At 39.6% G+C, this 22971-nt stretch overlaps 1 protein-coding gene across 1 annotated transcript in view; it reads left to right on the top strand.

Moving 5' to 3' along the window:
• The window catches only part of gstcd (glutathione S-transferase, C-terminal domain containing), a 59711-nt gene extending 37462 nt beyond the window's left edge, over positions 1 to 22249 (top strand). Inside the window, exons 6-12 of the mRNA XM_073465772.1 lie at positions 1344 to 1459; positions 1800 to 1844; positions 2706 to 2834; positions 9598 to 9731; positions 13705 to 13735; positions 17125 to 17194; positions 19576 to 22249. Of these exons, the coding sequence (XP_073321873.1) occupies positions 1344 to 1459; positions 1800 to 1844; positions 2706 to 2834; positions 9598 to 9731; positions 13705 to 13735; positions 17125 to 17194; positions 19576 to 19766 (716 nt within the window). The 3' untranslated portion in view covers positions 19767 to 22249. The remainder of the gene's footprint in view (positions 1 to 1343; positions 1460 to 1799; positions 1845 to 2705; positions 2835 to 9597; positions 9732 to 13704; positions 13736 to 17124; positions 17195 to 19575) is intronic.
• The last annotated feature ends 722 nt before the right edge of the window (positions 22250 to 22971 follow it).

Here is a 22971-nt window from a genome sequence, read left to right as displayed (position 1 = left end):
TCTGAGACTGTTGTGGCCACATCTTTACAGAGACCTGTCCTCACCACGACATCCTGGATCAAGCTGTTGGACTCGACGTGGGGATCCTGCTTCGAGCCGACAGAGCGCAGGACGACAGCAGTACGATGAAATGTGTACTCTGCTGTTCAAGCAAAGTAAAGTTGATGGATAGTCTTTTCCAGATGTCGAACTTTAAATGTGAAGATGCCGACCACATTATCACCATCTCGTTGCTGCTGTTTACATTCACCCAATCTTAGATATGCGCCCACACCTTCAATCTTTGCCCTGTTGATTTTTTTCATCACACTCTGTAAAGCACTTTGCAATTAAAATCTAAATGTGTTCAGATGCATCAAAAGGTCTCTATACTGAAGCCTCTCGTGGATACATAGAACTGCCTGCGCCCCGTGTGAATTGCTCATTCAAATGAAGAGCACGGTCTTGTCAATTATTTTACTGCTGTTTCTCTGTATTTAAATTCACCCTCACTTTCTGTATCCCTACAACTGGGATCTGCTCAATAACAGCCAGTGTGAGGTCCTGAATAATGCCCCGATGAAATTTCATGTCGATAAAGAATGAAAAGTCTCTTTCCCTATCTCTCCTACCCCGTTGTCATGTACAAAGCAGTGCAGGCAGGAAAGTGTAGGAATAATATTTTTTTGATATCCCAGTCGTGTGGATATGGGACTGTGACTCAGGGGTAAATGAAACACACATCACTCTAGATTTATGGACCGGAGATGGCATCGGCACAGCGCGTCAGCGGCTCACCGCCGATGTGGCGTGCTAAAAGACGGGAGAGGAAGATGCAGGAGACTGAAATGTGCTTTGAGTTAATGGGGTACATACTGCTCGCACAGCAGCAGAAAGTTCTGCAGCAAACAAGGAGGACACTTGATTTTGGCTCGGAGGCTTGCTTATGATGATGTTGAAAGATTGTTTGCGCTCCCTTGTTGGCAATTGACTGGAAACATGCTGATGAGAGAGTGGAGGCCTTTTCATCTGCTGTGCTATAACCATTACCTGAAATTGCTGATTATAAATCAAAATTTGAGCACTGACAGCAGAGGAAAGCAAAACATTACTGTAATGAAAAACAAGTATCCTGACATCTTTTTGTTGTTAAAGTTGAGTTTATTGTAATGTTTTAATATTGACTGGAGCCAACCCAGCTACAAAAACTAGATTTTTATAATCATAATGAAATCCCGTTCATGTTTTATATCTTTCTTCTCTGGCAGAGTTTTGTTTTTCCCTTTCATAGAGTTCCCAGATCTGTTGAACCCGAACCTCCACTTCCTCCTCCCATGAAATGAAAACTTGAGCTCTTTTTGCAGGGAAAATGTCAAATATCCGTGCAGTCAGGAAGAGGCAACAGCTGAATAACTTGGTCGCCATGGTTACGGAGCTAGCCAGGCCGGGGCACACCGTTGTGGATTTCTGCAGTGGAACGGTATGTGTGTGTTCATCTACCAGTTTGTATGTATATTTATCACTGCACCTGACCATGACTGCATCACACTGGTGCTCCATTAGCATCCAGCAGGAAGGAACCAGTTCTCTCTCCTCCTGGTTTTTAGTTTCCTCTTGCTTGTTGTTGTTGTCGGTCAGTGTGCACGGACAGACCGTTAATGTGACTATGCTCAGAGCGGTAGCACTGCATGGATAAAGTGTCAATACTTGGTTGGAAAGGGCAGCACTAATCATAACTCTATTGATGCCTTCTTTGATGTGTGCTGTTTTCCTGTTTTGCATCTCTCTCTCTCTCTCTCTCTCTTTATTCTGCCTCACAGGGTCATGTAGGAATTGTTCTGGCTCACACGCTTCCAGATTGCCAGGTAATGTGCGTGTTTGTGCAGATTTTTTGTGTGTATGGGATCAGACATAACTGACAGGAGCTTGGTAACTTTTGATAAGCTTTTGTCATTAGTGATGCATCTAACAATTATTTTAAATATTGATCAATCTGCCTGTTTTTTTTGTTTGGTTTTTTTCCAATCCTTAGACCATAAAATGCCCAAAAGATGTGAAAATGCTCATCACAGTTTTCTGCAGTCCAATATGACAACTTCAAATTGCTTCTTTTGTCCAGCCAACACTCCACAACCAAAAGACTCTTTATTTACTATCATAAATGACGATGAAAAGCAGACAACCCTTACATTTAAGAAGCTGAAAACGGCAAATGTTTGGTTAAAAAATGACTTAAACGATTAATTGATTATCAAAATAGTTAGGCAGCTAATTTTCTTTGAATTGACTAATCAAGCAATTAACTAAACGATGTAGCTCTGTTTGTCATTATTTATGACATTTTATAGACTAAAAGATTTATAGATAAACCAATATATCGATTGATAATGATTATTATTATTATTATTATAAATCATTAGATGCCTCCGTACAATGCTGATGGATTGTTTTTAAGCACTTGACATGATGTATTAAAGAAACGATTTTTAATCCTGTTAATATTTTTTACTAATAATCAATATACGCAAGAATATGCCCTCCTGTAATCTCATTACGGTCATTTTGATTAAAGTTTGTGTTTATTGTTCATTTTGAGAGCTTCCACTGAGAGCTCTGTCATGCGTGGATCTCAGTGCTTTGAGCATTGCTTAAAGTTGCCCCTGAGAAAGCAGCAATGACACGCAGCTGTGTGAGTTATTTTTTTCTTTCTTCTGTCTGCATTCAAGGTCATCCTCATAGAGAACAAAGAAGAGTCCTTGGTCAGAGCCCAGAGTCGCAGCGCCGAGCTTGGCCTGAAAAACCTCAGCTTCATACAGGCCAATTTGGATTACTTCACTGGAGCGTTTCAAATTGGGGTGAGCAGAAGAAATAACACAAATAAATGTGCCTTAGCGTCAATTTTATTTCCATTTCTTTAATGATGAGAGTATCGTAAGCATTGCAGGTGACTTACCTTTTTAAGATTTTTCAAAATTTTGATAAAACTTGTAGAAGTATAGCAAGTAAAGCCAGTTTGTGATGGTACAAAATCACAAAAATGTAACCATAGCAATAAGTGAAAGTAAAATTACTGTTTAAATTACAACCAATCACAAATTATGTAAATATTTTCATACTACTGTAATCAGTATATTATAGCAGTGTTTTAATATCCCTTTTTTTCTAAGTTCATGTGAATTGCATTGTTAAACTGGAATCAGTTTTCAATTTCCACAAAAGACTTTTTTAAGCAAATGAGACAAGTTTTCCCCACAGGGAAAATGTAATTAGCAATAACATTTGGTGTGCAAACTCTAAAGCTTCGGAGGAAAAATCTCTTTTGTCCATGAAAATACAGAGAATCAAACTAATGTAGTCCCACTGCCACAATGAGCATCTCATCAAATTTGAACTCTGACAATTCATTGCATTATAATTTTCTATCAGAGGAGTTATTATCCAGTTCTATGTTAAAAAGATGTTTGGTGTTCGAAAGCACTGCTGTCTATACAGTTAACATCATTTGGCTTTTATGAGTTGTTGTGACTCTTAAGTGTATATATATTGACCTTTATTTGACTTTGAGGTGCAACAATACATTTCAAGTTCATCAATAATTATAATTAGGATGGTAACCCAACACCTCTCATTTCTAATGATGCACTGAAACAGAGAACTCGTCACTGGTTAACGCTGCATAAACAATGTGTGACTTCCTGCTCCTGTCAGACTCAGAACTTCACCGTAAGGTGTCTGAACGTTGTACTTTTAGTCTTAAAATATAAATATATTTCGGAGAAGCTCCGCCACACGTCACATAGAGAGACATGTCATTCCCTCATCTTTTTATTTTTTATTTTTCCAGAGACTGAAAATGCCAACATGCAATTATTTTTGTCAGTGCAGCTACAGTATGATGGCTTTTCATTTCCTGAAGTGGAGCTTTTAATCAGAAACCTTTTAGTGCTCTGCTCTTCAGTCCAGCACTGTTTGTCACTGTCCCCTCTCTGATTACTGGAAAGCCAAAAGAAAGTTTTACCCAGAAATTGAAGAACAAAGGTAATGTCAGGGATGAAGGATCTCCTCAATTGGCTCACTCAGAGTTTGTTCTTGTTTACTGAACAATCTGCTATCCAAAGATGCTTTTGGTTTGCTTTTTAAAAACATGTTGCCAAGATATGAAGAGTTATGCTCTTTTAAAGTCTTAGGAGTCATCTTTGGAAAGGAAAGTGTAATTTTTGGAAAGTGTTGATAATAAAAGTATAAACGCTTGCCAGCCATTTCAAGTTCGATGCAGGCAACTTGGCCATGTCTTGCTTTTACTTCTTAATTCATCTCACATTTTTATACTAGCATCGCTGCCAAGACTGCAGCTCTGCCTGTTTGTGTTTGTTAAGATCCTGCTTAGTAAATTTGTTTAATTCGGCAAAGCTACCTGCGACAGCAGAATAAATATTTCACTAGCTTTCAACCTCTATGCTTTATGAGACTAAAGCAAACTAAAATTACATTAGGTGCCACTCATCAACTGCAAGTTGAAACTCTTGCTATCCTATTTAAAACACCCACCTTCATCTACAGAGCCCTTGACTCTTTGAACTGATAATTACCATCAATTTAGAGCAAATAGGTCCTTAACTGTGGTTAGTAATTGGCTGTTTGAGTCTGGCTGGTGTCACAAAGAAACAGGTCTTTGGTACTTAAAAATGTTCCTCTTACCTTATTTAGAGTGTCTGAAAAGGTCGAATCACTTTGACGTCATGCTAACAGCAACAGTCACTTCCGGGGAGGCCAACTGTGGCAAACTTCTTTATTTCTGTTGTCATTTTCATCTGTAACTGTGACTTTTATGCTCTGCTTATTTTATTATTGTGTTGCTTTGCTAGTGTCTTTGATGAGCCAGACCTTCCAACAGTGACATCTCAGACTAACTGCTAGTTTTGAATAACATACCTTTTCATTGTCTTTAGTCTGTGGTCAAACAGATATATTAGGTCTCAAACCTAATGTTAGTGGAATTGTTCTTATTGTATGAAAGCATCAGACATGGATTTAGATGGATAAAATGTAAACGCTATGAAATAACACCATGATAAAAGAAAAGTAGATAATACTTTAAGTAAGTAAGCTACATGACGCAGGGGACACAATACCAATACCAGGTTGTAAAGAAATCCTGATGAATACAGAAAGGCACATTTTTTGCAATGATTCCTGAAATGTACGTGACAAAAGTATGTACATGTAATGGAGGCAGGATATTTCACAGTTAAACTATTGTCCAAAATGACATCAGGTCACAGAAACTATTAACTTCAGTTGGAATTTAATAATTATAAACTACCCCAAGCGTGTTTTTCTGCACTATGTTCTGCAAAAAACTGTCTTAATAATAACACATATATCTGGGATAGGCCAAGATTTGGTGGTAATACCAGCCATGCAATCTATTTCCTATCCAGAAGTCAAAACATTGTAATTGGTTTATTTTCCTGTTTCCACACAGGCAACATTTTGTTCTCCCATAGAATCTTTTTCTTTTATGCTCCTGTTCCTTATTTATGTGGATCAGGTCAGTGTGTCTTCCCCCTAAGCATGTCAGGGAGATCCATCTTCCTCTTCCACCATGTGTCACAGCCCAGTTTCAGAAAAGCCAGCTGCTCTAGTAGCACTGCTTTAACTCTCTCCGGGACAAATAAGAATATATATGTACCTGCTGTAATTAGCAGTAGCTATTGTTCCAGCATCGTCACTCCACTGAGACCCGTTCCACTTGGCAAGAACCACACAGCACAGATTATTCTTCTCTACAATGTGTGGGTGTTTTTTCCGGTCTAGTCATAAAGTTTGTGTATTCACACATGGATTTATTTTCCACAGGATACACGAATGTTAAGATTTATGTATGAAACATGTGCTGCACTGCTTGAGGTTCATACCTCAACATTTCTGCAGCCTCAGCTGTTGCTTTGGCTTAGCTTCTTCCTGCATGACCCGAAGGAGTCACCCATCACACTGATGTTAATCCTGTTATGTATAATACATGGTCCCTTTTTTTAGTCACATTCATTTAATCAGGCTAATTAGGTTGAGGTGTCCCTATTCTTAGCCGGTGTCGGCTCTTCCGGTCTGCAGTGGCATGTCCCAGGTGTTAGACTGTATCAGGACCAGCCTCCCTGCATACAGTGTATTCAGTTTGTGTTCTTTCTTCTGTCAGATAATATCGAGCCAACAGAGCTCAGAGGCAGGAAAAGTTGTGGAGCTTGAAGTTGATTTGGATTTTATTGGATCCAGGTCCTTTATTAGTTCTGCTTAAGGGTCAGATTGTTTGCAATTGATTCTCTCAGTTGACTTCTTTATGTTTATGTGAAGAAAAAACATACTTGGTGTTATTGCTATAAGCCCTGTGTAAACATTGGTATTGATCAAGTCCAATGAGTCTTTATCGGCTTTAATTCCAAAGCTGATTTCATTTAAGAAATTCCATTTTTTTCACTTTTTATCTCCAATAAAATGGAGCACCACATCCACCGCTGGGAGGAAAACAACCCTTTGATTCTCTGTTATCACCTTTTTTTTTTAGTCTGGTCCACAAAAATAAGCGATTATTTGTTTATGGGTATATAACCAAACAAAATAAGACACAGCACAACATGATAAAAAATTCTTACTGATGATGGACCTGTTTTACTCGAACTTCTAGGTAATATTAAACATGATGTCATAATGAAATCTGTGCCACAAGAAACTGAACTTTTGAAAGTTCAACAGAAACAAACAAAGAGTTGGGTGTGATGCAGCAGTTTTTAACGGCTTCAGCATCTTTCTGTGGGGCTTGTGACACGCTGTTTCAGAAGGGTGTGATGTTGATTAAGTAGAGTGTTAGTTAGCTGTATTGCAGGAACTTGTTTTGCTCAGATAGGAAAGGACAGGGATGTAATTACTTGAGTAAGAGTGAATAATGAAGCCTTGTTATTTCTGTGATGTGATTATTGAGAGAGATACAGATAGAAATAGCTTTTCCTCTCTCCGAGAGTCAGATTAACATAGAACACAACTTTATAAATGGCCCTTGGTCCCTTGGTTGTTGCATATTGATTTATGATTTCTCCTTCCAGTTAAATGTTTGTGCAGAGGTGTGCTCAGCAGGGCATGTATGAAATAGTGTATGTCTATGAGATAGATTTTGAAATCAACCTTGCGTATATTTTCGCCTTCCATTATCCATTTTTAATTAGTATCCCGCATAACATATTGGGCTGGGAGATGGCTTTATCAGTATTGCTTAAACAGACTAAGAAAAAAACATTGATAAAGCCAGTATGTTTTCTAAATCAAGAGTTGGCAATGCATAATTAGTTATCAAAACATATGAGATTGTGCTTTCTTTTAGTTGTGTGCATTCTTTTAGTTTTTGCGGCTCTCTGTTTGTGTTAAATCAAGGCTAAAGGTTATAAAATGTAATTAGGATTTACCACAGCATGACTAATGTACAACATTAAGTAGCTGGGAAAGAGTGATGGTGTTACTTTGTTAATTATTTTTGCTTTAGATGTCGGGGATGTAACTTCATGCAATCTTTGATAGGCACTCCTCCTCCTAATCAGCAGTCTGAGACACGCTGTTGGAAGAATACGGGCTAGGTTTTTTTCCCTGATGCCATGAATAAATGCAGCACAGAAAATTAGGTGTCAAATAGATGCAGGGCCATGCAGGTAATTGATGTTAATTCCCCAATTTTCGCTTTCTGGTTACTCTTTCATGTGCAGAGTCTCCTTGTACAACTTTGAGTTTTAGTCATTTTAAGTACATCTTTCCTTGAAATAAATGATTCTGAACACATCACACAGCTCCTTGTGGAGCTCTTTATGCAGTTGAGAAAACATGTGTGTCCATGCATTATAACATAGCATGGAATTAAGCATGTTGACAAACAGTGTGTGCAGACTTCTAGTATACGCCTTTGGTTTCTTGTCAGCGTTGCCAGATTTTGGGTCACATTGTGCGGAGTAAAAATGGGCTTCAGGTGGACAGAATTTGGGCTGGTTTGCCATGAGTCAGGTGGGTTTTTAAATACATTACAAATGACAGTAAATCAGAAATGCAAACACATATTGCGTACAAACACGTCCAGTCACTATTTGATATGACAAAACTTTTAGTTATATTTCTGAGAGGACCGAATTACCATCAAACTGGTTCTCCAACACATGGAAAACAACTTCCCTGCCAGCCTGGACCCTCATCAGTACGCTATCCAAAGATATCCACTGCCCTCCACTCAGTCTTCACAAACCTTTAATATCAGAACAACTACATCAGAATGCTGTTTGTTGACTTCAGCTCGACATTCAATACAATCTCACCCATGAAGCTGATTGGAAAACTTCACACTAAAAGACAACATCCACTCCAGCCACAGTCTGTTCAACCTGCTGCCATCTGGCAAAAGATACAGAAGTATCCACTGCTGTACCACCACACTACGGAGCAGCTTCATTCCTCAGACTGTGAGACTCCTCAATTAGTCCTCCGCACTCCACTGTTTTGTTTTGTAAAATGATAAAAGAGTTTACCAATTTGTATAAAACCTACTATTTGTTATACTTGAGTTATACCCTTTATGTTCTTCATTTTACGGCAGAAGGCAGAAAATAATTTTATAGTTGCATTGTCATATTGAAAAGTTGTGATGAACCCCAATGCGGTTGCTGCAGATTTTCAGGAGTTATTGGGCTGGCGAGCATCAAACCCGTCTGACAACACTTTCTTGTGTAGTTTGAGCTGAAGCATTGCTTCCATCAAGAGCTCGTGCATGTGAAATGTTACCCCCCCCCCCCCCGACATTCTAGTGACTTTATGAGTGGGTTTTGGCCATGCTTAGAGTGTCTGTGTCTTCCCTAATCTTTTGTAGCTGCAGCCAATCTTGGCACAGCCCTGTCCTGACTTCTGCTCTGTGGCACTGCTGTCAAGGCAACGTGCAGCAGACTCAGACTCACAGACGCCAAGTGACAACCTCTTGGAAGACGAGAATAGAGGATTTGAGCTGGCTGCTCGAGTTGGGTTAATTTCAGTGAGGTGGCGTAGCTATTGTCACACCAGACTGTTGATAATGCTTTTTATTTGGACCATTAACAGAGAATCTTTTTAGCTAATGTACGCTTGAGAGGAAATAATCTATTTTACCACTGTGCTTTGGATATTAAACTCATTGCCTTTAAGGAGACGTAATGTATTTTATCAGATGGACTTTGTGAAAGAGCCGGCCGGTACATAGTAATGCTTCAGTATTGGGTCTTTTAGTCCCTTTCCATGATTCAGTATACAACCACACCATTACTAATGCGTGGCTAGGTTCTCATCACCACGCACAATTTATCCACTCAATGGGAGTCCTGATGCATTCGTGCCCCTGCTCCTAAAACAACAATACATTTTGTTTACTCCTGCTTGAGTCTGCACCTTGGAGAGCATAGATGTATTTAATCGCAGCAGCCATTATGAAGTGATCAATGGGATTGAGTGCATGCTTTCAGCTGCTCTCAGTTTTAGTCTTTCTGTTTGACAAAGAAGGTTTTTCAAGAACGCTTTGATTTCGTGGGTGAAAGCATGGTATTTGTTTTCTTTGTTTCACTTCAGGTCGCCCTCCATGCATGCGGCGTTGCAACAGACATGGTGATGGAGCACTGCATCCAGGCAGGAGCCGCCTTCGTCATCAGTCCCTGTTGCTACGGCTTCATCCAGAATGCAATCAAGTTCACCTTCCCCAAGAGGTTTGTGCCTGCCCACCTCTGTCAGGTGTCACCTCTCAGGGGTTTTTCTTTTAAAATGTTGTTTCTGACCCTGTTTTCTTGTAAGACCCCTGCATAGCCGAGCATAGGTGCTTCTCTTCTCTTACATTCTCACATAGTGATGTTTATTCAGTTTCCTCTTTTGGGGCTTTCCATCTTTTTCACATTCATTGTCCTCACACCCTACACAAGATCTATATTTCTTGTCTGTGCTTATGTTGTTCACCTCATATCTCATATCATCACCTGACAGTATGAGGCAGCAGTTTCACATTGCCTTCACAACAGGGTCCGCCCATTACCTTTTCAATCTGTGCCCTGTTCTCTTAGCGACAGACAGTAGGGTTCACTTTGTAGAGGCTGTTTGGGATATAACAGAGCGACAGCTAAATCCAACTAGAGGTACAGACATGAGCAAGAATGACTTTATCATATGTAGTTTTGCAGAGAATTAACAACTTAAAGGGACAGTTCACCCTGAAATCAAAAATACTTATTTTTTCTCTTTCCTGTGTTGCTATTTATCCATCTAGATCAGTGTTTCCCACACATAGTTTACTTGGGCAGCCCGCCTAGGTATATTAACGGCTGCCCAAGTATATTTATTTTTATCTGTCTGAGAGAACGATGCCATCCGTGATTGATTAGTGGACTATCCGCCCTAGCTCTCGTCCTCTGTCTACTGTCAGTCACACATGCTCTGCAGGGAGAGAGACTCATTCTCAGGTCTTAAAATACCAACATCCCAATCGAATACAAGGGAACTAAATGCCACTCAACAACAATATCTCTTCCCAGAAATGATGACCTGGTTACACAAGATAATTCACAGACCTTGTTGTGAGCAGTTTCATGTCAGAACTATTCTTTCAACTGAATTATACATGGACTAGCGGCTCGTGCTCGTGCTTGAGTTTGCTGGACAGAAAATAGTTCCTACATTAAACTGCTCACAACAATGTCTGCGGATTATCTTGAGTAACCAGGTCATAATTTCTGGGAAGAGACATTGCAGTTGAGTTTTTCAGGTATTTTTTGGGGCGCTTTGAGCAGTGACCAGTGCCATGTAGTTCCATTGAATTCGAGAGAAAGCAGACATCTCCACGGCATCTCTCCAAAACTTTGCAACTCACGCCAAAACAATCTAGATGGATAAACAGCACTGCAGGTAAGCGGAAAAATATGTATTTTTTTTATTTTGGGGCACACCATCCCTTTAATTTTCATTCCTGGCGATGTTTGTAAGATAAAATATGATGCTGTTTAAATAGAGATGGAGGAAACAACAGCACAAAAGGAAAAGTGTGAGGCTTTACTTTAATGGTGTTGACCCTGTTGCTATAGCAGCACTGTGTTGACTAATAGCACTTTAAGAATCATAACAAGGTAGTATTCAACTAAAACCACTTTGGGATACCGAAGGCTTCAAAACAAAATGCTGTTATGTAGGATTGCTGTTATAGCAACTGAGAGACTTTGATCACTAGCGACTTAAAGTGGAGATACACAATGTAATTGTTGGGGCAATTATGATATAATTTTGGCATTAAGATGGTACCAAATTGGGCCAAGTCTGTACCAGTCAGGGGTAAAATCATACAGTGTGTTGTTGTTCTTTTATCTCATTTAGTTGCTGCCAGTTGTTCTCTTTGTGATTCTTTAACTGTGACCGAGGATATCACATAGTCAGATAATTTCTTTAAGAAACTGTCCAAACATGCAGAATAAACAGCAAAATAGTGCAGCGTGCCTTGAGTGAAGATTATTTTACAGGTTTTTTCAGTGCAGAGTCGAGCTCACCTGAAGTCACCTTCAGCTCTCTCAGCATATTCCTTCTTTTCCTCCTCTCTCCATCCCCCCATCCATCCAGTTAGACTTTTTCCTTTGTATTCAGTGTTTCCTACACAATGGCCGTGCACCTGTGCCGATGTTTCTCTCTCCCAGTATGTTTCTGCTCTGCTGCCTTTCTTCATAAGCAGTTATATAAAGTCGCCCAACAAACACAACCCAATTCTGTCTTAATAACAGTGGTTGAGCCGCGTGTGGAGGAAGCTTGTTGTTGATTATGTGGCCTAACCAAACTATAAAAACCAGCGTGATACCGAATTACATCGCAGCAACCAGCTGCACTTACAAGCTTGTGTGAAACAAGGGTATAAGTAGGCCTACATTAAATAGGAGAGGTCACGTCACGATCAGTGCGTTGAAAAGGAGGGACGTAATACCAGAGATCATCTCTTTCTTTCTCTTGTATGCGTATGGCATCGTTCACTCAGACGGATTAAAAAGTAAAAGTGAAACTAAATGCTAAAATGTGTCGCCAAATGTACATGGGCGGCCGCTTATATACATGGGCAGCACGCCCAAGTAAAGTCTATGTGTGGGAAACACTGGGTTACTTGTTGGAAGTCATTTTCTGTTTTGGAACAGAAACATCCAAGATTTGCGACGTCCAGGATTTTAGGGTTGCAACTCTCATCACAGACTGCCTGTCATCCAGCATTTTTTCTGTATTTACGAAGTGATTTGATAAATGATTGGAAAAAATCTGTCGGTAAAAAATGTAGGTTTTAAAAATAACTTAAAGGTCCCCTTTGGTATAACAAGAGTATTATACCACCACTGATATGCAAGTATACACACTTATCCAGGGTGTACTCCACTCTGGTCACAGACGATGGATGGATAATTGAATCTTAATTAAGATGTTGCTGTAGTATCAGGAGTATTATGAAATCAGAAGCATTTAGTTTAAAAGTTATAGTTTGACATGCCTGGAGCAGAGTGCAGTGACCCAGTGAAAGGTGTAAGCTCCTTCTCATACCACATCAACAAACACAGCAGCCAGACAAGATTCAGACGATTATGCCGTATTTAAGTCACGCACAGCACCGGCATATCATAATTAGCAGTGGCAGATGTCGGTAAAAATCAGAATATGTCAGTGAGAAGGGGTTATGACAGTGGAAAATGAGCGGCATAACATTTAGATGTGCCATAAGCCAAAAATCTACAGCGACTTAGTCACCTCTCAAAAACACTGTATGTCACAAGAACAAGAGTGACATACTATCAGCCAATCTGCGATCTCGGTGTTGCTGTCACTTAAGATAACGGTTAATTTCATCACGACTAATAATGCAGTATGAAATATAGACATTGTTACTGTGGTTACTACTACCTAAACTTTTACTATGTTCTCATATGTGATTTTAAGGGACGCCTGCCAAGAAATAAAGCTGTGGTATAACTGACCCTTTAATTGTGCCTTGGGGAGGACTGTCTGTGAACAGTATAAATATTTAGGAGTTTTCACTTTCTTAGTTTTTCCTCTCCTCATTTTTGCTAACCTGACACTTTGCCCCTCCCGACTTCTCATAAAATATTAAAGAATGACCAAAAAAAAAAAAAAGAGAGACTTTGCAGCTGTAATGGACAACAAGAAGCTGCGTATCTGGAGGGCAGTCATGCAATGTTTATGTGAGGGGCCTACGCACCTGACTGTGTCAATCTTCGTCCTGCTACTTTTAGTGTTTTCCCCTCAGGTCATGTTCCAGGTACTTGGGTATTCTGCAGGTGCAGACATTCCAGGCAGTTCACACGTTTTTATGAGCTGTGAAACTAAACTGCCCATTTCATTAAGGCTCCAACTGTTCAAGTTAAACTTAAGACTCCTCTCCATGTGACCCGACGGGCCCCTGACCCCTGACCTTCATGTTGATTTTTAATTTGCTTCAGTGATGATCTGTCTGGGTTTAACCATCAACAACAAACTGACTTTGTTCCCATGTCATTGCAAAAGCTCTGATTTTATAAAAGTCCTTATTTCTCCTAGAGGAAGTGGTTTGTTTAGAGACGATGCATGCTGTTTGTGTTTTAAGTATCTTAAGTGTAGCAAATACATTTTACTCTGCACTTTAACATTAAAATATCTTCTGTTTTTTCTGTTTTACAGCAAAAAGTTCCAAGAGACTCTGACTAATAAGGTATGTTCTGAAATATAATTAAAACCCTCCCTATATTTTACTATTCATTTGAACTCAGAATATCAAGTACAGAATACTGAACCGCTCACGTTTTACAAGGATTGTCTCTCAAATTGGGTTCTCGAGCAACAGACTGAAAGACGCCTTCCTGGGTCATGACTTACTTTAAATCATCTTGTTCATTAGAGTGTCGTACGTATTCTGTCACAACAACACGAGACAAGTTTCTCTCCTCGCTAATTGCTTCTTGATTAAGATGCCGCTGCATGAACAGAAGTATAATGGAATCTGCAGCGTTTAGAAAGTTATAGTTTCACACCCCTGCCAGGGTGCAGCGACCCAGTGAAAGGTGAAAGTGCTTTTTCGTACCACATTTGTTAACACTCAGCAAACATAGAAACCAGAATAGATAAAGACAGATGTTCACCCAAATGAGGAACAAATTAAGAGTCAAAGACACTGACAACTACAAATATGTCAACAGGAAGTTACGTTCGCATCATAATTGTAGGCTACATAGCTTATACACAACAAGATTTGGTTTAAGCTTTAGAAGGAAACAATATATTAAACTTAACAGTATTTTGTGAATGTAGATATGGTTTTGTTTTATTTATCTATGCATACATGGAGGAATGGCTGATTAGCTGATGCTAGCTAACTTATCATTATAACTTTTTTGTAAAACGTTTCTGAGGTATGTTGTGTTATTTTTGTGACATGTTATTTAAAATACCTCCACTTTACATCATTGTTAAACGGCATATATATCATGTGTTTGGTCAGATCAACCTATTATTTCATATTTGTTTTTATTATTATTATTATTATTGATACTTTATGGGACAGTAAAATAAAGTTAATGAGACGTCTTGGCTCTCACGTGTCTTGGGAACAAAGATTCCCCAGGTAGTTACAAGAGGGAGGTCTCACACCCTCCAGTCTCTCCGTTCCTTATCGCTCAGCACAGGCACAGCACTGTACTGTGGAAGGGCCCATCCCATAATGATGTATGGGACCTGTCAGTGCCCCTGGGGAGAATCCGTGCAAAAGTTGCTGCAGGTCCTGGCCATGGCAACCTCGAGAGTTGACATGTCACAACATTGGACCACCTCTAACTTCTCTTCCTTTGTGCACTAGAGGAAACAGATTTTTTCTAGAGAGGCTTGAGAGGCAGAAGAAGAAGATTATATATTATTTACAAGACAGCGGGCGATTGTAGTTTTCTGTGATAGTGAGCTACTGTTGTCCTAAAGCCCAGTGAGCAAAAGAAATCAGAATCGCCTTACGTTCTGTGTGGACATAAGAAGCTAAGCAGTAGCTACATAGTAGGAGAAATCTATTCTATTTGAACCAGCAGACACATTATCTTCCACTTTGAACCTAAGCTCTAAATCTCCTCTGCTCCCTCCTATGGTTTCACTTTAAACAAACATTTTTGGTATTTTCTGTTTGAGTCTGCAGAACCCCACTTTTTCCCGACGTCTCTGCTCCGAAACCCCCAGCTGACACTTTGAAAAATAAAAGCTGCAGTGCATTGTTTTAATAGCAGAACCATAGTTGTCCTTCCTGAACTACAGCAGTTAAACAGTATGACAGCACATTGAGGAATGGTGTATCGCTGGAATAAAGGGCTAATGGTGTGAGATATTGGTGCTCAGCGCTAACTTTAAGCACCTGCTCTGTGGCCTTGCATTCAGCTCAACACCGCACAGTGAAGGATGGAATCAATTAAAGAACTGTAGGAGCAGGTTAGAGATTACTATTCGCTCTCCTGGTTCACTTGTTCCATGAACCTTGGCAAGGTAAAAAGAAGAAGAGGATGGAAAAACTTGTTTACTGGTTAGAAATTAAAAACCAGGGTCCATCTGGACTTTACAAGGACGATTTTATGCATAGAATCTCAGAATCGTATGATGTGGCTGACGTGAAGCCTTCCATGTCTTTTCTTTGCTTTTTAATGTGTTTTACATTTCCTCAACTAGTGTGACTTACTGTACACCGTAAAGCCACAGCAACTGGATGCTAGTATCGTTCCATTTCACACGCTATCAGTTCCATTTTTCAGTTTTATTTGTCATATGTAGGTTAACACAGGACCAGAGAAGCATGTCAACTCAGCAGCAGTAAAAAATGGATTGAGATAAAGGAAATTTAACACTATATGAATATATTCAAATGAGAATTTGTGTGCGAAAAGTGACGAGTGTATACAGAAGTATACACATCATTGATTTTTGCAGACAGCAGGTAATCAGATATGCAATGTTAAATATTTATGTTATTTAGTTGAGAAGCCTTGAGAGGCCTGGTGGTTAAAACTGACCTTAAGTCCGGGGGTACGTGTCACCATGCTCCTGTATTGTCTGCCAGACAGTTACAGGGGGAGCAGTCTGCTTGCTGAATCACTGTGGCCTTCCACAGGCAACGCTTATTAAAGAAATCCTTAATGGCTGGGAGTTTAATGCCGTGATGTGCTGCTGTGATGCTTCCTCCACTCTCCGCAGTGATTTGCAGCTGTGGGTTTGTGAGGTTTGGGAGGATGCTGGCTTTTATGCCAAACTTCCTCAGTCTCCTCAGGAAATAGAGCAGCCGGCGAGCTTTCTTGACCACATTGTAGCTGGTGCTGCATCGTACTCACAGTGACACTGATAATGTGGGTAATATTTACCAGGTTCACCCTCTTTGTGTAGCCTGCTAGCATGCTAATGTGTGCTAATTGGAACTAAACACAAAGTATACCTGAGGCTGATGGGAGTGTCGTTAGTTGCGGATCATAAACCAAAGTATGACTTGAGAACAGCGTGAGATTAAACGCCAGGTGTTCACCAAAGTTATCAAATTTGGTTGCTGATTTGAAACAAGTGTCGTGGTAATCCATCAGGCTGTATTTTTATATTTTTGCCAGGATCAGTTTTGCTTGAAGGAAAAGTTAAGGGGTAAAAAAGTCAGCAGGATTTATCTTTTATGGAATATGAAGGTCTGTAATATTTTGGCGATGCATCCGATAGTTGTTGAGAAATATCAATCTGACAGACATTGCCGTGCCAATAGTGCGGCTAAAAAGACTATTTGCCTCGTTTCAACATATAATTTTCTGCAATGTGATGGACTAGGGATCAGCTGCAGACGTTTCCCAGCCTCTCGGCCAGTCTCCATGGCTGTAAATAGGATAAGCAGATGTAGAAAAAGATGGGATGAATAAATAAATAGAACAAATTCATGCATGCTATTGTCTTTCTGCATGCATAATAGAGTTGCATGGCTCATTGGGAAAAAAACACTGTGAAATTATTATTAATATTTCTGATTGATCTGATCTGTGATTTTGCCGTTTTTGCAGTGACTAAACAGATATCATTGTCACTCATTGTCTGTCCTTGTTTCAGGAACACATGATCCTCTGCCGCTTCGCAGACCAAACTGCCGTCCAGCTCCCTCCTGACAGGCGACTCATAGGTACTGTTTACAATCTTCGTCTTACATGTGGACATTCACCCATTTTACCTTTTTACGTCTGATGATAGACATGAATACTCTCTTGATATTTATTGTTCTTCGGCTATTATATTGAAACAATCAAGAAGTTTTACAGGCACATTTAAGATTGCTTTATTGTCATTATACCCAGGTACAATGAAACTTTGATTGGCATTCTCTCTGTAGTCAAATGAAAGACATAACTGGAAAAAGAAAGTAAAATAAAGACAAATAGATAAAAGCTAATAAATAGAACCAACAAACAATAAATAAGTAAAAGCAGCATCAGCAGGGAAGTGCAAATAAGAATAACTCCAGACTTTACCACCAGTGAAGTTCAGTCCTAGTTAGACTTTTTTGTTTGTTTTTGTTTGTTTGTTTTTTGTCACACCAAAACAGTTAACTTAATATATGCCATGTGGTTTCTTGTGGTTTCTTGTGGCTTTATAATTAATCATTTAATCTATAAACTGTCAAAAAATTGTGAGAAATGCTTATTACAATTTCCCAGAGCCCAAAATTATGTCTTCAAATTGCTTCTGTTGTCCAACCAAAGCCCGAGTTTGACATGTTTTGCTTATAAAAATTGACAGATTGAAAAAAACGATTATTAGATAAATTAAATAAATACAAATAAAATAGTTGCCAGTTAATTTGATTTTTAATCAACAAATGTAAAACCCAATCATCACAGGCCTAGTTTCCTGAGATTTGTTTACACTGTGACCTGACCCCCCTGCTCTACTTTTTCAAAACGTCTAGACTTTCGGGAAGTGAGAAAAATGTTAATGCGCTGATCTCTTCAATGTGACAAGACAGCTGCAGTGAACAGCTGCCAGATCAGCGATGTCAGATTCAGCAGGAAGTGTTTTGTCAGCCTGAAACCTCTAGGCCTGTGCTGAAGCTTCGCTGTACAGTGTTTCATTATGTCGAGGACTTTCTTCACTCTGGTAGCTCTCCAGCTTATCAAAGCTTCCCTCTGAATCTGAGGAGGCTCCCCAATGCCTTGTCAGTCTGAAGCCCTTTCATACGTACCTGACACCACCTGTCACCAAGGTTTCTGCTCTGTATCAGTTAGCAGGGCTCAACCTCTCCCACTAACATTTCCTAACCATATTTGATCTCATCTCTTGAGAGCCTGCCAGTGTGACGGCAACCATGTAGGCAGCACGGCAGACCAAAGCTCACATTTGCTGTCTGCCACCTGGTACCTACCTGATAAAGTGCATAATAAATCAAAAGTCTATTTTAAAGGGGATCCTGAGACAAAAGCCTGATAATCAGTGTGAAGTTGTTGATGAAGAAAGGGCTTCTGAGCATTTTTCTTTTTAAGAAGTTGCTGATGATGTCTGGGCGATCTACATTTCCTGGTTTTAAAATTGAATTAGTAATTGAATAGTCCTGATCTACAGACCAATACAGTAGCAGTACTCTGCAACAAATTCTGTTAAATAAATGCCTGACGGTTATGTTGATTGTTGATATTCGCTTGAATATATCGGAAGCAGCAGCTCCCACATTGGTGACAAATTAAACAAAAAGCCACAGCTGCCATCAGAAGTTGCCAGAGCAGCTTCAGTGCTCCTTGGAATTGAATCTGCATGTCTCTGCTGGAGAGATGAGCACTGTTCTCCCAAATTATATTTTCTCATTTTGTTTTTGGATCATGGTGGTGTATAGCACTGTCTAACCCAAAGGTGTTCATTTGGGTTAATAAGGTCATTCCATATGATTAGATCAAACCATCCAGTGACTCACCGCTTGTCCTGTGGATGGAGGTATTGTCATCCTGGAAGAGATGTTTCCGTAAAAGACAATATCACTTAAAGGTGCACTTTGTAGTTTTTAGGAAGAAATTTTCTTCAGTGACAGATTTTTATGCCTAAACAAACAAAATAAACAAACTCTCTTTGTTGTCATGACAAAATGACCTTAAAGGACAACACAATTTCACACTGTTTTACTTTGTTTATCTATGGCGGACCCTACCACCTTTCTAGCTTCACACAGTGTTCTGGGGACCTTATTTTCCAAAATCATTTTGATGGTTGATTTGTAGTCCGCACCTACATTTTGACATATTGTTACAGACCTGGGTTTTGTATTTACAACAGTGGTGTTGCTGTGGGGGGGACGCCTAATCACACAAAATGCCAATTTCTATATAATGTTGCTTTATATCTGTATTGCTTTGGCTTTTATTGATAATTATTGATAATGTTCTTCTTATCTATGGTAACTTTTGAAGCTGTGCTTAATAAACAGGTAAAATCAGGTGTAAGAAAATGTCCCTTTCTCTAGTAATTCCTTTTATTTTCGGATCATAAAAAGGAGTTGTTTTTCTGTTTGGCCCACTGCAGGTAAACAGTGTATGGGCCTGGTAGACTTGGACCGCTCGTGGGCAGCAGAGACTCATGGGTACTCGGTGCTGGTGATGACTATGGAGCCCGAAAGCTGTTCACCAAAGAACAACATGCTGGTGGGAAGGCCGCCGCAAAACAGTGGCCTGGAAGGCGGCGCTAGTCAACTGGAAGCACCGGTGCATAATTAGGACTGTGGGCACCGCCGTACAGCAGAGGATCTTCAGTCAGTGCGACTGGGGGTTTGATAAAGTACCCAGCCTCTGTGGCTACTGGCTGTGTCATGATGGTGCTGAGAATACAACTATGTTTTATCCACCCTCAGAATTTTCTTTTTATCGATTTTTTACAAGCTCTTTTGGAAAAAAAAAAAAAAAAAAAAAAAAAAACCTTGGAAAATAAAACAGATATTTGCTTATTATTTCTGGACTAGAAGAAGTCACCAAAACCTCTTTCACACTGAAGGTGAAAGTGATAGAGCCATGGATTCCAGTATGATAAAGACGTGGAAGAGCGCCTCCTGAAAATGACTCCTCGCCTTAGTTAAATGAGCTCAATTATTGAACGCTTAGTTGTAGCAAAGGTGCCTAATCCTCTCACCAACTGATACGTCAGGGTTTGTCTACACTGTGTGATCAAGCTGTCAGCGTAAACAGAAGCAGCAGGAATTACACACAGCCACATTGCAAATAAGGTACAGTATACTTCCACATGCTGTTTTAGCAAATAGTTTGTGTACGGGCTTCTGTGAGCCGGCTCTGTTGCCAGGTACTAACAAAAGAAGGAAAAAATTCAACACTCAAAACTCATCTCCACTTAAAGATGAGATGGGGAATTATCATTATCTACATCTCCTCTGTGTGTGTTTGTGAGAGACAGAGAGAGAAGGGAGGGGGTACTGGAAGAGAGAAATTGGATTTAAACTCATATCACACTAGTTAAAATATAGCATTTGTCATGGTTCTACAGAGAAACTGATTATTCCTCATAAAGAATGAATGTGAATATCGTATGCATCCCGTAATACGTTCAGCACCAATGAATATTTTATGATGCCAGCGAAAGGTCAGTACGCTTGATTAGATGCACACTGTTCACAGCCTTGCAGCTCAACATCACACAATACGCTCTATATTTTCAATCTGTACACTTTAGACATACTATAGCCCCCTTAAGCTTTCATTCTCCCAGGTGAAAGTGGTTATCTGTTTCTCTGAAAAATCCCGTGTTGTCACTTTTGACAATGTGTTGCTGCCTCTTGAGAATCCGGTGAGGTAGCCGGGGAGCCAGAGTTTTCCTGCTCACACTGAAGGGGATGGACGGGAGGCGGCGCAGGGCTTTTTCCAGCATCGAGCTCATCTGAATTCAGTTGGCAGAGTCAATCTATCCCGAGGTGAATGGCCACAGACACAGCTCCTTCCAAGCACTGGAATTATTTCAAAAGGAGATGTTCATGCTCGTGGCTCTGCACAAGTGCACATTACAGAAATGCATATGAGGCACAAAAGAGGAGCGAGAGAGTAGGCGGCAGTACTTAAAGCTCTCGTGAGACAGAGAGGAGAATTCTGAGGTGTGAAGTGGGTCGATTCAGATCAAACCCCCGCGGCATGAAGGTGACTAGACAAGATTCTTTGTGTAGAGAAAATAACGTGAGATATCTGAGCAGCTTTCCATGGAAATGCTCAGGGTCTCTTTGAGTACAGTTGGCTAAATACCATTTTCGCCATGAAATTAACAGATTCAGAAACAGGTTTATTGAGGTTTTCACAGACAACAAATTTATCTTGGGGTTGTAACCTGACTCGCCTCAGTTCAGAAGTTGAGGAGATGAGCTGAATCTGAAACAGATGAGTTCAGTCAAAGTTTTTTGAAGCAAAAGAAACCTGTGACTGAACCAAAACGATTGGCCTGAACTGTCATCTAATCGTTAAAATAATCACGAATTAACACTTTTGTATATTTTTGATTAAACTCAGTGGACACTGGTCTCCATTCGTATTTGGTTTTAATTATTTATTTATTTTAAATCATCAGAACTGAACAATTTGTTGCAGCAGAAAACCTGTTTCAGGAAATAATGGAGCTGCCATTGTTTAATGAATCTCAGTTATTACTTCTAATTAAAATTCAGTTTGTCTTGGTGTTTTCCACTTCATTACACTGGTGCTGTTTATGGCCGTTAGCCTGCAGCCCCTCCCTGTTGGTATGATTTTTTTCCCTTGTGTCAGTGACCTTATTTATGCTTTATTGTCATTGTAGGAGGCCCTGATGAATGGGTGCTGTCCTTTCAGTTATCTAAAATATCATGCCTTTATATTTACCCTTTAACACGAATTGCCATGGTTTATTTCACTTGTATATATTTTCCAACAAACAAGCATTATTATGGAAGTTGGGAATAAATTACATTTTTATGCAAACATTTCCTCTTCGGTTGCCGACAGCAGGCTCAGCTGCTGTTATTTTGCGCCCTAATAATGTTGTTTTCTATTTCCTGATGCTTCTCATCCCACTTGTTGTCAACTTATGTACCCCCCGCTTTAGGATTTTCTTGCTCATTTTTCTATTTCTGGCCTCATTTTCCACTTTTGTCTGCTGTAGCATTGTCTGCTCAGAATGTAACATAATGACTCACTTCTCCCATGGGTTTAATTAAAGGATGAGTTCACCAAAATCACAGAAACACATCTTTATTTTTTCTCACACCCCCGACAGACGTGTGAGTTTGACATGTTGAAATGTGTTTTTTTCAGTACTTTTAGCAACACAAGAAATATGGTATTGTGGTATTATATTATATTCATTTACTTGTCCTTAATTCATTTCCTTTTGATATTTTCATGTATGTTTCAACATACCTTAGATTTCCAACCCAATCACCAGAATAATTATTGGCAATTTGTTTCCCCAAACCACATATGCATTGAAACTCTACATTCATTTATGTTGCAACTTTATGTTTCTATATGTTTAATGTATCTTGTACAACGCTGTGCTTATGGTGTGGTTAGGTTTAGGCACACAAACGGTTTGTTCAGTTTAGGAAAAGATCATGTTTTGGCTTACCTGCTTCTGTCACCACAAACACCGCTGGAAATTGTCCCGATGTCTCGATAAAAATATCCAGTGGTTTCCTGCTTATAAATGTTGAAGCTGCAGAAATGTTTTGTGGACTACGAAACTTCACCAGACTCGCCACTGGCACATAGGGGTGAGAAGATAATGACTGAATTTTCACTTTTCATGAACTTATCCTTTAAAAACTTAGTTAGAAAGCTCTAACTGATCGTACAGAGGAAATAATAATAATAAAACTGGCAACACTGTATAAACGTGACATGACATGCAATAAATGAATGACACGTACAAAAGTCCTTTACAGAAATGTAAAACGCC

This window comes from Pagrus major, chromosome 1, assembly GCF_040436345.1.
Source record: "Pagrus major chromosome 1, Pma_NU_1.0".
Lineage (NCBI taxonomy): Eukaryota > Metazoa > Chordata > Actinopteri > Spariformes > Sparidae > Pagrus > Pagrus major.
This window is presented reverse-complemented; position numbering and strand designations above follow the sequence as displayed.